The sequence below is a fragment of the Stigmatopora nigra genome, chromosome 16 (assembly GCF_051989575.1).
Source record: "Stigmatopora nigra isolate UIUO_SnigA chromosome 16, RoL_Snig_1.1, whole genome shotgun sequence".
In the NCBI taxonomy this organism is placed as follows: Eukaryota; Metazoa; Chordata; class Actinopteri; order Syngnathiformes; family Syngnathidae; genus Stigmatopora; species Stigmatopora nigra.
In genome coordinates, this window is record NC_135523.1 from 1,463,464 (window position 1) to 1,479,901 (window position 16,438).

Consider the following 16,438-nt stretch of genomic DNA (forward strand, 5'->3'; position numbering starts at 1 on the left):
CTAATGAGGGGCTTGAAATCCGAGCACAGGTGCGCAACTGCCGTCTGGTAACCAATCACGTCAAACTAGGTCAAGGAAAGAATGTGGGAGAATGACTTCTTGGTGTATTTCCCTTGTGGCCTGTAAATTTGAAGCTTTGACACATTAGCTCGTCTTTTCATTAGCGGAAAGATACTCATCGCCCCCTAATGGTTGGTATGTTAGTCGCGATGAATGAGAGTGGAATGATGGTATGTTTTGATTTAAACTCGTCACTCTTGGAATTCCCGATTCTCTTCCTTTTTTGATGTTAGCGCTCCAAATAAATCCACTTTGATCAGAAATCTCATTTGCATAATGAGGAAAGGTCTGGGATGACCCAATCAAGCCCATCTGCTCACTTGTGGGAGGGGTTTGTAACCCTAATTGATGATTTATGATGCATTTGTTTGAATCTGGTGCATACACGTGGAGCTATTAGCCCATCTTAATAAATATAGAGTTGCTAGTTGCTACAAATGTAAACAACCCCTTAGCATAATGCTAGCTACTTAGCCCTAACTGGCTAGACCAAGGTTGGGCAAACTACGGCCTGGGGGGCCCACATTGACTTTAAAAATGTGACAGATGGGCCGGGTCAGCACAAGATAGGATACATATAAAAAAGTGCATCCGTTAACAGTACATATGAAACATAAAAAAGGAAAAAAAGGACTAAAGTATTAACATCATTCGTCATTAAAGTAAAAAGTATAAAGTACAAAGTCAAGTAAGTAAAGGAATGTATTAAGAAATATTAAAATGTCATTTAAAAAAGATAGAGCGGCTGTAAAACTCCAAAAACAAATAATAGTGGAGACAGCTATTGCCACTGGCTTCCGCATTACGGCGCCATCTTGGGGAAAAAACACTTGGACAATGTTGGCGGGCCGGATTAAAGGGCCTAGTGGGCTGGATGTGGCCCGTGGGCCATAGTTTGCCTATGTCTGGGCTAGACTTTGGTCTATTTACCTTTCTAACCGTTGTCGATATGCTTTAAAACATGAAACGGTTATTACTCGGGTTATTCTTCATCCGGGTCATAGTCTGTTAGACTACTTTTGTTGATCTAAGACGTTTTTGTGGACAATTATGTCCACCATTGATCATAAAGGATTCAAGCTTGAAAGGCATGCTAGCAACATGCCTCTACCACACAATAAACCCCCCAAAAAGCCATTCTGTCCTCTACCGGCATCGGAAAAACCAACAAACCCCCGGGCTATCTTCGCTAACCTAGCTTGAACATGTATTTGCGATTATACAGTCTGAAAGATTGTTTGTCTGTCATCGCATCTGCTCTTTCTACATGGAAGATTAGTGGGCAGGAGGCAAAGGTAGCTCTGATCTCTACAGGCGAAGGAGAGCTCCACGCTGAGAGGAGCTATTTCTCTCGTTTTGCTAGCGCCGGAGATCCATCGCTAGACGGCTAATGAGGCCTCACGCGCGGCACCCCGCCAGCGACCACCCGGCCGCCGGCGGGGCCCCGTGTCCACCTGCGCTTTAGCTAAACATGACGGCCTCGTTTGAAGTGCGTTGCTAGCTTGCGACACCGTACGCGGTGGCGTTGTCGTTAGCGTGGAGCGTTAGCACAAGAAAAATTGGTAAATTTGTTATTATTTTGCGTTTTTTATCATTCATTCATCTAAATCGCTTACCATAATAGGTGCTCCGGGGGTGCTAGAGCCTATCCCAGCTGACAACAGTCAAGTACAAGGCACGGATTGACCAATGACCATTCATCCACTTGTTTTATTTTAAATTATTTCCATTCCACGTTCACAAAGCGAACTTAAAATGACAATAATATCAAAAATATTAAGAGATTAAAGTCACTGTACTATAAAATTTAAAGCCATACTTTGTAATATAACATAACTTTGCGATATTAGTCATTTTACAGCTTGTTTTTATGCTAACTGAACTGGAAGTAGTTTGTTTTTATACGCTAAAGTGACATTGAAATGTTATTGATTTGTAAAAGAATCATTTCAGTGCATTTTTAATGGACGCCCATTAAATTCACCAATCAAAATACACGCTATTTATATAGTATATGCTATTCCGCCTTTAGGCTTTCGCTGTACACATTTATTGGCGCTAGCGGTTGCTATATTACGTGCAATCAAAAATAAAACCTTTAACCGCGCGCTAAGAAGTACGAGTACATGTTGGTCTTGCACTTAAATTAGCCATCAAAGGCCTGCTTCGCTTTTGGCAACAAAAAAAAGCACTCAAGCACTACTTTTATAACCTCGTGTTAGTTTGATCAGTAGAGCACTTCTACGAAAACAGATCCCGAAACACCGCCCGATCCAACGTTCAATTCCGGCCTTGATTTGCGCCATTTTGGCCTTTTTTAGGAACTCGGGAATTTGTCCTCGTTTTTTTTAAAGTGGAGACGAAGCCCTGGAAAAAAGGACAGAGTGTATTTCCTGATGCACTTTCCCCTGAAGCGGTAGCATCTGCCACGCTGTAATCAAACCAATCACGGCGCTTGATGGTCAGTGATTGCTTTTGGATTGGCAGGACTTGTTTTTGCGCTCTTGCTTTCCGTCTTTCTTAGGGACGCCCGTCCACTGTAAGACAGCTGCAAAATCAAGAAGATGGACAGTATTGGAATCTCTCAACGGAGTCTCAATCTGGGGTTTAAGACATTTAAAGGGTGTTTGATATACTCACCAGAACTGGTTTTGTGGCTCTCTCTTGCAAAAAGGTTCCCGACCCCTGCCCCACACCATCCTAACCCAATAGAGGCTTTGGATTTAATATAAAGGCATAACATCCCGTAAGACCTTCAAGTTATTCCACAAAATGTTGGTTTTCATAGATGGGTTTCATAGGTTTTCATACACTTAGTATTGAGGAAAACTTTCCTCAATACTAAGTGTCCTGCGAGTGAAATCAGTGGATTGGCATCACCTGCTTCTAGCAGCCCAACCCCCGTTGGTTCAAGTTTGTCAGCTCGGACGATCTTGGATGGATTTCTGGAACCAATAGCTCCCCCCTCCTCACCCACAGTGGCCCAACCCCCGTTATTTCAACCTTCTTACCTAAGTTTCAACCAATGGCTTGCAAAACTAAAATCTGGCTACTATAAACTGTAAAGAGCCAGTTCAAGACTTTTTATTTTGACCTATTGAAAACGTGGGCCATCAAATTGCAGACTTTTAACCATTTTGACTCATTTAAGAGCACCATTTATGAATGATATTTCACCCATTTCATTCTACACAGCTGTGTGATGATGACAAAAATGGAATTTTATTTAATATAGAGGCATAACATCCCGTAAGACCGTCAAACTATTCCACAACATGTAGGTTTTCATAAAGAGGAACCCTTCCCTCAATACTAAGTGTCCTGCGAGTGCAATCAGTGGATTGGCATAACCTGCTTCTCTTGCCCAACCCCCATCAGTTCAAGTTTGTAAGTCAGCTCAGTCAGTCAATGCTGCTCAATGCTTGATCGGAAAAAAATGCCCCCACCCACCCCAAGCCCCATCAATTCAACTTTTTCACCTATCTATGTGCCCTTTTCACCTCTTCAAAACCACCCCTGCCTGGTATAAAGTGTCAAAAATACTTCAAAAGTGATAAAGTGCCTGCAAAATTTCATGTATTTTGACTTCTAAATAGTGAGTATAGCTGGTAAGGAATACCATTTAAAAATAAGAATTGTTTATGGCTCTCTCTATCAAAAAGCTTCCCGACCCCTTGTTCTAGGGGTTATTTTGAATTTATTTTAAACTAGACTGAGGTTGACATCAGGTGCAACCCCCTCCAAAATAAATATATAAATAAAAACTGCTGTAAGCCGATAAAACAAAGACGACAGGTCGCTGGAAAAGCATAAAATCTCTTCTCCGAGCTGTACTTTGTCCTGTTCAGGTGGGAGGTCACGCAAAAAAACACTCATTCTGGAGGTCTTTTTAACCTTTTTTTTTCCAAACAAGCTGCCAGAGAAATCAGGCGTCCCGGGGTGACGGAGGCAAGCCGGCCGGCAGGTAACGTTACTGCCAAGGTACCGCCTTGTTAGTCCATTTGAAGAACACGGGATGTCCGTGTCTTTGGTGCGACTACGGCGCCGGCGGAGCGTGACGGCGGTCTCGCATGAGAGGGTATCAGACAGGCGGGGGTCGGAACGCTAGCGTGTCGCCGCTGTCAAGGCGTTGGCGCGCCTCACGCGTCGGGAAAATGCGCCTTCGTCCGCTGGCGTTGACTAATTGACCCTGAGTCTACGTGTCGGAAGCCGTGGAGTAACGCTGATGCGTCAAGATGTCCGACTGCTTTCTCTTGACGAGAACTTTGCGGCTCAGGGGGCGAAAAGTTCAGGCGTTTTTTGGTGGAGGATTTATTTCGAGGTGTCACCTGCCAAAGGAGGGGAAATTAGAAGTTTGTTCCTGGGATTTACAGTTTGTGAGGGTTTTTGAACTGTTTTTTGGGGATATGGTGGAGAAGTAGGTTATACACGGGAGTAGGAGAGGTTATTTAGTCATTTTCTGAACTGATTTACCCTTACTAGGGTCAAAGAGGGGTGCTGGAGCCTGTACTAGCTGACTTCAGATACCCTGAATTGGTGGCAAGGTGATCGCAAGGCACAAGAAGACAAAGGACATCCAGGGGCAATTTAGATTGTCCAATTCATGATTTTTTGGAGTGTTGGAGGAAACTGGAGTGCCCAGAAAAAAACCTACGCATGCCTAGGGAGATTATGTAAACTCCAGACAGGTAGACTGACCTGGATTTGAACCCAGGACCTCAGAGGTCGAAGCGTTATATCATGATAGACTAATGTCAAAATTATATTAACATTTTTCAGTGTATTTATTGGTTAGATCCATATCTGATCATTTTTTTAGGTGAAAAATGTGTAAATTTGTGTAAATATTTTTGTGAAAATGTTTCCAGGATGGTGTTCATAGGTTGGTTGATCAGTGTGATGTTGACAAAGGGAGGTTTTTGATCAAAAATGGACATTTTTTTGGAGGGGGGAATGTGAATCAATGTTTTGTCATATTTGAAAAGAACCTCCAACTTTAAACAACGAAATACTACTAATATATCCGGGTTATTTGCAACCAATTAGGTGTACACCTAGAGAAAATAGTTGGGTACATCCCGTAACTTCCCCAAAAATGGCGCTCAAACTGTACAGTTCTGCATCTTATCATGAGGAATTCCGTCAAAATATCCCTCTAAAAGCTAACCATCCCCAAACCCACCCACAAAGGACAATATTTCCCCAAAAACCAGGTTGTAATTATCGCTATTATTACTAGTACGTGGGTGGCGGCCATTACTCCTGCGGATACGGGGCATGGAACCATTTAGCAGCTACCAATGCGGTCCATCCATCTGGACCGAGACTTTCAAAAACAACAGTTAGAAAAAATGGATGTTCTGGGTAATGGCACCATAATGGCTGCAAATGACAAATAACCGCTAGTGGAGGTTGATCGTTACTTGACGGTCTTATTTTTGTGTCCCGCAGCCTCTGGACTACGAGAGTAAGAAGGCGTATACCTTCAAGGTGGACGCTTCCAATGCTCATCTGGATCCTCGATTCCAGACCTTCGGGGCCTTCAAAGACACGGCGACGGTGAAGATTAACGTCTTGGATGTGGACGAGCCTCCGGTGTTCAATAAGCCCGCCTACGTGATGGATGTCTACGAGGACACCCCGGCGGGGACCATCATCGGAGCGGTGACGGCGCAGGACTTGGACGCCGGGGGTAGTCCCGTCAGGTGCGTTTTTTGAACTTTGTCCTTGTGTGTTTGTATTTGTTTTTGTTTTTTTTGGTGAGAGAAAATGATAGAGAAGTTGAAGGATGGTGGGTTTTTAAACAAATGTGTGGTTGGGTGAAGGTAGGGGTGAAAGGAAACTATATTTTAGTTGAGGAATGTTGGCTGAGCAAGTTTTGAAGGATTATTTACTTGAAAAATGATGGAGTCAGATGAAGTTAGGGGAGAAAAATGGGTCAACAGTAAAAACTCTAAAGTCTGAAGTTTTTGTTTTAAGGGTGGAATGAACATTTTAGGAAACAACAAAAAAATACAGTATTTTGCTGTTTAATATACCCGGGTATATTAAATGGCAACTCAGCTTTCTACAACCTATGTTTAATTTTTTACTGTATGATAGGTCCTGTAAGATATACTTAAATACAACCTATTTTCTACTGTATATAGGTCCTGTAACTACTCAAACACAACCTAGGTTTATATTTTTACGGTATGATAGGTCCTGTAACATATACTCAAATACAAACTAGATTTTTTATTTTTTTACTGTATGATAGGTCCTGTAACATATACTCAAATACAACCTTGGTTTATTTTTCTTACAGTATGATAAGTCCTGTAACATATACTCAAATACAACCTAGGTTTTTTTTACTGTATGATAGGTCCTTTAACATATACTCAAATACAATCTAGGTTTTTTTTTACTGTAGGATAGGTCCTATAACATATACTCAAATACAACCTAGGTTTTTTTTTACTGTATGATAGGTCCTGTAACATATACTCAAATAAACCTAGTTATTTTACTGTATGATAAGTCCTGTAACATACTCGAAACAACTTAGTTTTTTTACTGTATGATAGGTCCTGTAACATATACTCAAGTACAACCTAGTTTTTTTACTGTATGATAGGTCCTGTAACATATACTCAAATACAACCTAGGTTTATTTTCTTAACTAGCTTTCTCGTTAAAATATGATAACAATTTATAAATACCCCGAAATGCACTTTCTTCAGTCATATTCGCCGCAAATAATTTATATACATTTAATATAAAAATAAGTCAATTCCAAATCTAAGTCAATCCTTTCCGATATTCCCGAAAAAAACAATGTTTTTCGATAAAGTCTTCACATTTCCACTTCTAACAAAAGACATCGTTAGACACAAAGAAAACCCAACACAATTATTTCCGATTAGCGCTGAAAATATAATTATGAACGCAAACGAAGCGCTCTGATGAAGTGCTTTCGATACCAGGCTGATTGGGACAAAGACAAGGCGCCCGCTGGCGATTGGGCGTCGCGTCCCGACCCTCTTTTGCGTGATTGAAGCCTTTACGTCTTTTAATCTACTCGTAGACGTCGCCGGTCCTTGTTCATCAAGGCCGCCGTTGCCGCCGCCATCGCCGCTTTGCGAGCAGACGACTTGTGTCATCAGCCCCGGCCGAACAATCCATCAATCAGCGGAAAGTCGGCGTCCCGATTGCCTTGGCGGCGTCATCGCACGGTGACTCTGAACTTGTTCTGACCTTGCGAGAGTGACGACTTTATCAAAGACGGCGTGAGGATCTCCGTCCATTCGTCAGTGGATTTTCACAAGAAGGATTTAGGGATGAATCCGAGGGAAGCCGTTTTGCCGACTGATTTATTCGCAAACTAAAGTTAAACGGGAAGTCCCAGAGAGACTGGCTTCCAAGACGTAACCTGAACTCAAATTTTACTGTTCGAGTCCAAATACAAGGGTAAGACGATAGGTTTTTACAATCGTAGAACCCAATTTGTTAAATAACCCATTTTAGTTTAGGTTTTGTGAACCAAAAACTGACTTTGACTATCCCCACCAATGAGCTCACCTGACTACCCTACCTAAACTCCGCCTCCAGCCTGAACACATCTTCACATTGGCTGTAGACTGGGGTCTTAGTGCGCTCAAAACCAGTTTTAAATTTGTTTAGAATAAACATATCGATAACTATATCTATTCTACATTGTTTTCACTATGTTAAGCTTCATTTCCATTGAACTATAACCCCCGTTTTCCTCTTTGAAACCCATGATGGCCCTAAAAAGGTCCTGACCAGGACTAACCATCACAATAGCAGAAACTAACTACTTAATAGCATGTAGCATGTAGTCCAAAACAACATATATCCACGACATTATAACCCCAAAACTCCCTGGTCTTGAAGTCCCTTGTTTTTCGCGACATAAAAATAACTCTCAGCCAAAAGTAGATTACTCTGTGTACGGGTAAACAAGCACTCGGCGTAAAACACTGTCCACCCGCGCGATAGCATCTTAATAGAAGCCCGAGTCTTGTACTTTAGTGTTGTTTTCTCTCTCTCTCTGTGTGGTAATTACCAGGGGAGACGTTTAAACATCAGCCAAGCGTTATGGATGTGACACGAGAAGCTCAACTCGGCTTGCCCTCACACTTTCACGCCACGGCACCCTCCTACAAACCCCCCCATTGAGTGCCCCAACAATAGAACGCTCTTAAAAATGCATGAGAAACCTTTTGTTCTTCAAATCTATTAACCCACACGGGCAAATCGGGTTGAGATGTACCGTCAGAGCATGACGGACAAAGACACCTCGCGTTACACGCTCCGGAGATGTTCCTTAATGAATATTTTACTCGGAGACTAAACAAAACAAAAGCAAGGAGATGACATTTACTCGGACAAAACAACAAAAAATAAAGTACAAGGTCTTGCTTTTTCGGAAGAAGGCACTTTGTCTCTACTGCGAGTTAAATATGTATCCTGGAGTACCCAAAATAAAACCTGAAACAATAGAGTACTGGCGACATTAAGGGCATGCTAGCGTGCTTTTAGGCCGTTGTGCTATTTAGCAACAATCCGTTCGGTTACCCGCGTCTGGGGAAACAAAAGGGCGTCATAAATGTTGAATGGTGGCCAGGTTTTAAGAGGATTTTCTCCATTAAAAGATGGCCCCAAAGACCTCAGCTGCCGCTTTGTGTTTGAAAAACTAGCGAGCGCAAAGAGTTAGCTCTGTTTTTGTCCCCCTCGGTTAACCGGAGTAGCGTTTTTTTGGACTCAATTAACACCATCAACAATGTCGTTAAGTTTACGAGTCACGACTAGAGACCGCTAAGCTATCGTTGCCAATTATGGAGAATTGATGCGCGACAAGGCGTGCTGAGCCCGGCGTTGGACCCGCGACATCTGTTTCCCCGTTTTGTCATTTCAAACCCGATGGATGAGATGAACGGTTTCACAACCTCGGATCGCTTTGGGTCCGCCTCAATCGTTTAGAAATGAGTGGAAACGGTTAGCTAGGGTCTCGTAGAAAACCTGGTCTTAAACAGTAGGCGGATCTTCGGGTAAAAAGGTTCAAAACTAACGAGTTAAACCACGTTTTTCCATCCAAATTTGGACTTTTAACCTTTCCTATTCCAAACTAGTCCAATCAATTCTCAAGAACTTGCAGGAATCAAACGAAAACTAAACGGAAACAGACCAAAAGTTGTAAAACACGGACTGAGAAGTACTTCTCTCATCTGGTAAAACATAAGCCAGACCTCCTACTTCTCGCCTCCCTCCACCAATCCACTGGGAGAGTGGGTCGGAACGAAGGCTGAAGAAGAAGAATTTTTGATGCATATGAATGAGAGGATCAAGTAGCTCGCCCCCGAGAAGAAGAAGAAGAAGAAGAAAAAGATGGCGGCGTAGCCATGTGGTCCTTTAAAAAGTCCAGCCGGAATTCTCCCGAGAAATGACAAGTATTGCATATACAGCGGAATAGAGCCTCAGACCACATTCCTGGTATGTCGTGATGGTACTGCAGAAGTACGCGAGTGGGTGGTGATCAATATTTGAAGACTTTCTGACACCGCTGGGTTTGTTAGGGATGATCAGATGTGATGCTTGGCAATTCAAAATCTCTCGTAACAATGAAAGCGGGACTCAATGTACAAATCGGAATTAGGCTCGCTGCTTGTCTTTAGTTTCTCGACATGGTAACCGATCCGAGGTAGATCGGACCAAAAGTGATGAACTCTGTGGGCCAATGACTCATTGACGGTAAGACTATATGACTGCCAGAATACAGCACCTATCCTACAGTAAAAAATTAAGCTAGGTTGTATTTGAGTATCTGTTGGAGGACCTATCATACAGTAAAAAAACAACCTAGATTGTATTTGAGAATATGTTACAGGACCTACAATACAGTAAAAAAAATAACCCGAAGTTGTATTTGAGTACATGTTACAGGACCTATCATACAGTAAAAAAAAACCTAGGCTGTGTTTGAGTATGTTACAGGACATTTACAGTAAAAAAAATAAACCTAGGTTGTATTTGAGTATTTATTACTGGACCTCTCATACAGTAAAAAAATAAATAAACCAAGGTTGTAAAAAGCTGAGTTGCCATTTAATATACCTAAGTTTGTTAAATGGTAGGGGTATATTAAATGGTACACAAACAGAAGGCTCAAAATAGCAAAAATAATGTAATATACCCAGGTATATTAAACAGCAAAATACAGTAATCTCAGGAATTTTGCCTTAAATAATAAGATCATAAATGAAATTGTTTTTTACGCTTAGCCATGTTTACATTCAATCTCAACTCTCCCCAGATTTAAACCCTACTTTGCAACTTTTACAAACTCCACCAGAACCACTGAAAACAACAACAACATCCAGAAGCACTCTACAACCCTCACATTTACACAACCAACATTAAAAATCACCCACTCTCTTCCCATAGCCCAAAACCGCCATCTTTATCCATCCCACCAACCTTTTAGCATCTCCCTACCCTCACCTCCCCCTCCCTATTTCCTCCTTTTGATGCTGATTGGCTAAGAAATAGCTCCCTCCTCAATCAAATCCTTCCCAAAAAGTAATTCGCTGACGTGTTTCCACTACAAACGGTTTACTCGCCGTTACACAAAGTGCCCTGCGGCCCATTACTAGATTGAAATTTATACTCCATCCTCTCCGGCTCGACTGGAAATGAGCATTCCCCATGAGTAATGAACACTTGGACAACATGATTATTACCCGAACCTGCGAGAAAGATGGCGGCTAAGTGACTATTGTGTCTTCTAGGTACTCCATCGACTGGAGAAGTGACCTGGATAGCTACTTTGACATCGACCCGGTAGAAGGAACCATCTCTACCAACGAAATGCTGGACCGAGAAAGCGTATCTTGGCATAACATATCCATCGTAGCCACTAAACTAAGTAAGTCCTTTTCAAATATCCGTCCCGAACTCTGTCTTTACCAAAAAGATGCCTTGAAACCATTAATCGACCCCCCCTACCTACCGAGAGAAGGAACTGCGGCAAATTTGCGGATAAGTAAGCAAATCCTTGGTCATGGAAGTCATCATTCCTGCTAAGAAGCGTCAAAGTCATTATCCCGGAGGCAGGCCGGCGCTCAATCAAAATTACCCACGGCGTATATTCATTAGAGCTCACTGTGAAATACGGTGTTCTCGTCAGCTCCGTCACCTTGGAAACGAATGGCAAACGCTCGCTATCAAGGTCACTGGTGATTCGGCGTCGTGGATTGGTCGACGGAAGCTAGCGGCGGCTACGTGGACTTCCTACGTTTCTTCCGGAAGAAAACGTTAAAAGGAGTCCATGAAAATTAATTTCTGGAGACTTAATTGCGTGGGGACGCTTTGCTCTCCTGTGAGTCATTTTCTGTGCATTTTTGGGGTAAATCCAAGCTGTATTTCCTCGTTTAAAGCAGATTTTTGGGCCAATCGTAATGGGCGAGTTAAAAATGTGTCTCATTTCTAAATAGGATTTGTTCAAATGGGTACTTGGACGTTTGGTCGCCGGTCTTTTGGTGACAGAGAGTTTATTGTTGAAACCAGCTCTCAAAATTATATTCATGAGTGAGAGTTTAATATCTAATAGAGAGAGTTTAATATCTAATAGAGAGAGTTTAATATCTAATAGAGAGAGTTTAATATCTAATAGAGAGAGTTTAATATCTAAGTACTGTTTAATATCTAAGTACTGTTTCATATCTAAGTACTGTTTCATATCTAAGTGCTGTTTAATATTTAAGTACTGTTTAATATCTAAGTACTGTTTCATATCTAAGTACTGTTTGATATCTAAGTACTCTTTGAGATCGAAGTACTCTTTAATATCTAAGTCCTGTTTAATATCTAAGTACTATTTAATATCTAAGTACTGTTTAATATCTAAGTACATTTAACCGGCGACCAAACGTCCGGTCACGGTTCAAATGACAGCAGAATTGTACATTTTTGTCCAAAACCAGGTAAAAACTTGGATCTGTCTTCTTATCTCGTTTCCACCTGGCCGTCTCGTATATCCGTCAAATTGGGAGGCGGGGACTGTTAGGAGGAAAATAACAGCCGTGCGCTATACAGCACAGACGGCCACGACGGACTCCTCTGACACGAATGGAAATGCGCTCTTGACCTTGAACGAGATTTGGCGGGAGGTGGAGCTGGAGGGTATAGGATGCTTGTTTTTTGGCCGCCCCCTCACGTCGTTGTCAGATATTGGAAGTCGACAGAAGTCAACGAACGGCGCCACCAATACGAACGGCGGCTTCCTGGGAGTAAAGTGCCAAGCCAGATACCCGTGTTGTGACACCTCGACTTATTTGGGAATTGATTTGTGCGGATCGGTGCGCGCTTCCGTCTTGTTTTTGTAGACTTGTAGTGCACTTCTGCCAAGTCCACATTATTGTTTCCACTCTACAAGATTTGGATACTGGAAAGATCCCAAAAACATACACGTGGAGGGCCCAGTGGATAAGTGTTAAGCCTCACAGTTCTGGGGTCTTGGGCTCGAATCCAGGTTGGTCCACAATTGCAAGTCCCCAGCTTGTCACCACTAACAGCCCCAACTGACTAACCCAAGCCAAACTCCGCCTACATCCTGTACACGTCACAAGCCGAAGCCTATACGCACTACAACAGAGATGCAGATGGGCTCAGGCACCCCTCATGAGGACCATACAGGAGAAAGTAGCCCAAAATTAAAAGGATTTGAACTGGAATTAGACTCAAAATCAACAGTAGTGAAGCTTGTATTGCTAAGAAATGAACAGAGACCTAAAAACCATAAGAAAAGACCGCAAATCTACCAGAATCAACATGTAGTTGACCCATAAATACATGGCTAAGGGTTTGAATCCCGGGTTTCTAGTCTGTATCTTTACTTATTTGTCAGGAGGCCTATTTTGGGCGTATTTTTTAGGTGAAAAAATGGAAAAGACAGCCGCCATCACAGCATAAAGTAATCAAGAAACTCATCTCAGATTGGTCAGTGGAGTACCAGTCTATCTCGCCCCCCATTTTAGTCCTCCCCCGCTTCAACAAGGCGAAACTAGAGAAACCGCCGACAGCCGCCGTGTCGTTCTCTCCCGAGAGATTTGCCGTGCAGGGCCGCCGCAGTCATGCAGCAAAATGAGAGCGCCATCTGCAGCTCCCCAGAGACGTGGCAGTGGATGGCGCCCCGGAGACACGGCGTAACGGGAGGAGGGGGGTGCTAGAACTGGGAATGGCGGTGGGGGGGAGTTACATATTTCATACGGTTCGGATGATCTGGAACTTTTAACAGCTTGGACATGCCGACTAGATCTCGAGGAAGATGGCTGGAATTGGTGAATTTGGATTCAAATCCCTTGGCGATGTTCCGATTGGTCAAATGCGAGGCTCTGGCTGTAATTAAGTTGAGCTGCTGGGAAGCGCTTGATGCTGTTGGATGGTCTCCGTTTCAGTACAGGAAGTCTGATAAATGCTAAGCTGTGGGTTCTGGCCAGTGCTTGACCTTCTTGTTAGTGTGGTGGATTGCAGACTGTCTATTGGTTGACAGTACAAGTACAAACATTCACTTTTTATGTGAAATGATTGGTTTTTACACTCACGTTTGGTCGCTGGTCTATTGGTCCCTTTTGGTCACTTGTCTTTTGGTCGCCGGTCAAATGTACTTAGATATTAAACAGTACTTAGATATTAAATAGTACTTAGATATTAAACAGTACTTGGATATTAAACAGTACTTGGATATTAAACAGTACTTGGATATTAAACAGTACTTCGATATTAAACAGTACTTAGATATTAAACAGTACTTAGATATTAAACAGTACTTAGATATTAAACAGTACTTAGATAATAAACAATACTTAGATATTAAACAGTACTTAGATATTAAACTCTCTCTCATTAATATAATTTTGAAAGCTGGTTTCATCAGTAAACTCTTTGTCACCATTTGACCGGCGACCCAAAGACTGGGGACCAAAAGACCGGCGACCAAAGGGAACCAAAAGACTGGCGCCCAAAAGACCGGTGACCAAAAGACTGGCGACTAAAGGGGACCAAAAGACCAGCGACCAAACGTCCGAGCACCCTATTTCTACATATGATGTCCCCTTATGGGATTTGTGACTTCCAATCAAATTAATTTTCATATTTAAACCAGTACAAGCTGCAAAAACCATTAACCAACAAATCACATTATCTTTATAGGCTTGCTAGTACTTCCCCACATATTTTTCTCTTTACAAATACTCCACAAATCTGTTCCTACCTTAAAGTATGCTTCTATCTCCAACACCCCAAAACCACGATTACCCTACAAGACTCCATTTCATGACCGAAACGTGTACTCGCAAAATAATCTTCAATCCCTCACTAATTTCTCCTCGTTTACTAGTCCTCCCTTGGCATCATTTCCCGTGTGTCACCCCCAAAGTAAACCACAAAAAAACCTGGAAAAGCCTTGCATCCAAAAAGCTTTACTCTAAAATGAAGTGATAACCAGTAAAAAATGCATACTGGCCTCTAAGGAATCCTAATTCATAAAACCAACTAGAGCGTGTGTTATGAGACTCGGAGGACTTGGAGGATTCGCGGTACACTTTCGCCACCTACTGGTGGATTTTTTAGGATTACAAGATGCCGCAGTCATAAAAAAAACTGTTGAAAACAGGTTTGCGGCGTGGACAAATCCGACGGCGATTGCTTTTTTGCGTCAAGGTCGACGGAGGGTTACTAACTAAGCCTTCTGGCCTTGCATCTCAAATCCCCTGGCGATGACTCGGCCCGATCCCCAACCTCGGCGACCTATCTTCTCCTAAGTAGGCGAAGAAAAGCCTATTCCCACATCAAATCCGTAAAGTTTACCTTTCTAGAACACTCATAAAAGGAACATTTCCTGGGGATTCTTAGCTTCCGTGAAGGAAAAAACTGTTTGAAACTGTACATTTCGAAGTCTTCACAGGATTCATCATGTCTTTTTTTGTGTTTTTTATTTTTTTCTAACCAGATAGTCCAGTTCTGACCAGTCGGGTTGCTGTGGCGGTCCACGTTTTGGACATCAACGAGTTCCCGCCGGAATTGGCCAGTCCTTACGAGAGTTTTGTGTGTGAGAACGCCAAAGTGGGGCAGGTAAGCTTGTTTTTTTGGTCTAAAACTGTGAATTTTTAAAATTGACCTAAAAATAACACAGAGAGGACTGTAACATTTAATTAGAATCTCCGCGTTAGCAGAGATGCTAAATTTTGTAATTTGTATGACATAAACATCAATAAGGACCACATTTTAAGGTAGATAAAACTTTGGTTTGACTTAAATTAGAAGAAATATTCAAAATGTCTGTTTTTAGGTTGTAGTTATGGAGAAAAACTATGTTTTGGGCCAAAATAATTCTAATAAATAGGCAGTAAAAGAATTATAAAGTACATTAGTAAAGACAAGTGGGTTTTTAGTTTTTAATACTGGATATTTGCCCTCTAAAAGCCTAAAATCTTGGCAAATAAATGTGTTTTTATACGTATGTTTTGGGTAAAAAAATACTAATAAATAGGCAGTAAATATACATATATATATGTAAAAGTATTATAAAGTATATTAGTAAAGAAAAGTGAATTTTTTGTTTTTAAATACTGGATATTTCCCCTCTAAAAGCTTAAAATCTTGTGTTTTTATACTTTAATCCCTTTTAGCACATGGGAACAAAATATATGTTCATAGTAATACTTAAAGATATACATCATAAATTAATATTTTCAGCCACTGTTTTCATTAGCCCACAAATTTGGGAGTAAAATATGTCACCATAAAAACTGAGCTCAATGACATTCTGCTAAATTTTCATTACGACTTTAATCTCTCTGCTGCTCTCTTGTGGTTGACAGTAGAATAACACAACGTGCAGCCTTAAAAAATAAATAGGAACATATTTTTAAGGGCTACGGGGTAACTATGTTATGTATTCGCTCTTAATCAATTAACCAATAAATGTATGGATCAGCTTTTTGTTGTTTTCCCGTTTTGTTTCAAATTTAAAGGTTTTAAATGCCTTTAAAAAGTTTCTTTTTCAGATTTTTTGTCCGGCACAAAATTCCCAAGAGCTTAAAGTCATAAAACACGACTCGGTACGAAGCGCCGATCCAATTTCCTTGTAACCCTGATGGAGTACTCTTAGGAGTACTGCATCAAAGCGAGCTGTTTCTAATATTTTATCGGGTCAAAGGAAGGTGGCTGAATCAGCGAGTGCGTCTCTTAGAGTTTACGACGACAACTTGGTCGAGCAAACATTTTTATGTGATACAAAGATCCAATTCACGGTCACGCCGTCACCGTTTGGCGTCCTGATGGATGGCGCCTTGCAAATTTGGCTTGAGCTCTC

The 16,438-nt window shown here is 41.7% G+C and overlaps 1 protein-coding gene across 4 annotated transcripts in view; it reads left to right on the plus strand.

Annotated features, from left to right (window-relative positions):
• Positions 1-16,438, plus strand: part of LOC144209545 (cadherin-12-like) — an 80,185-nt gene that overhangs the window by 56,237 nt on the left and 7,510 nt on the right. For all 4 annotated transcript variants that reach the window (XM_077735924.1, XM_077735928.1, XM_077735926.1 and 1 more), the window contains 3 exons: positions 5,512-5,765; positions 10,854-10,990; positions 15,074-15,195. In XM_077735924.1, the coding sequence (XP_077592050.1) occupies positions 5,512-5,765; positions 10,854-10,990; positions 15,074-15,195 (513 nt within the window). The remainder of the gene's footprint in view (positions 1-5,511; positions 5,766-10,853; positions 10,991-15,073; positions 15,196-16,438) is intronic.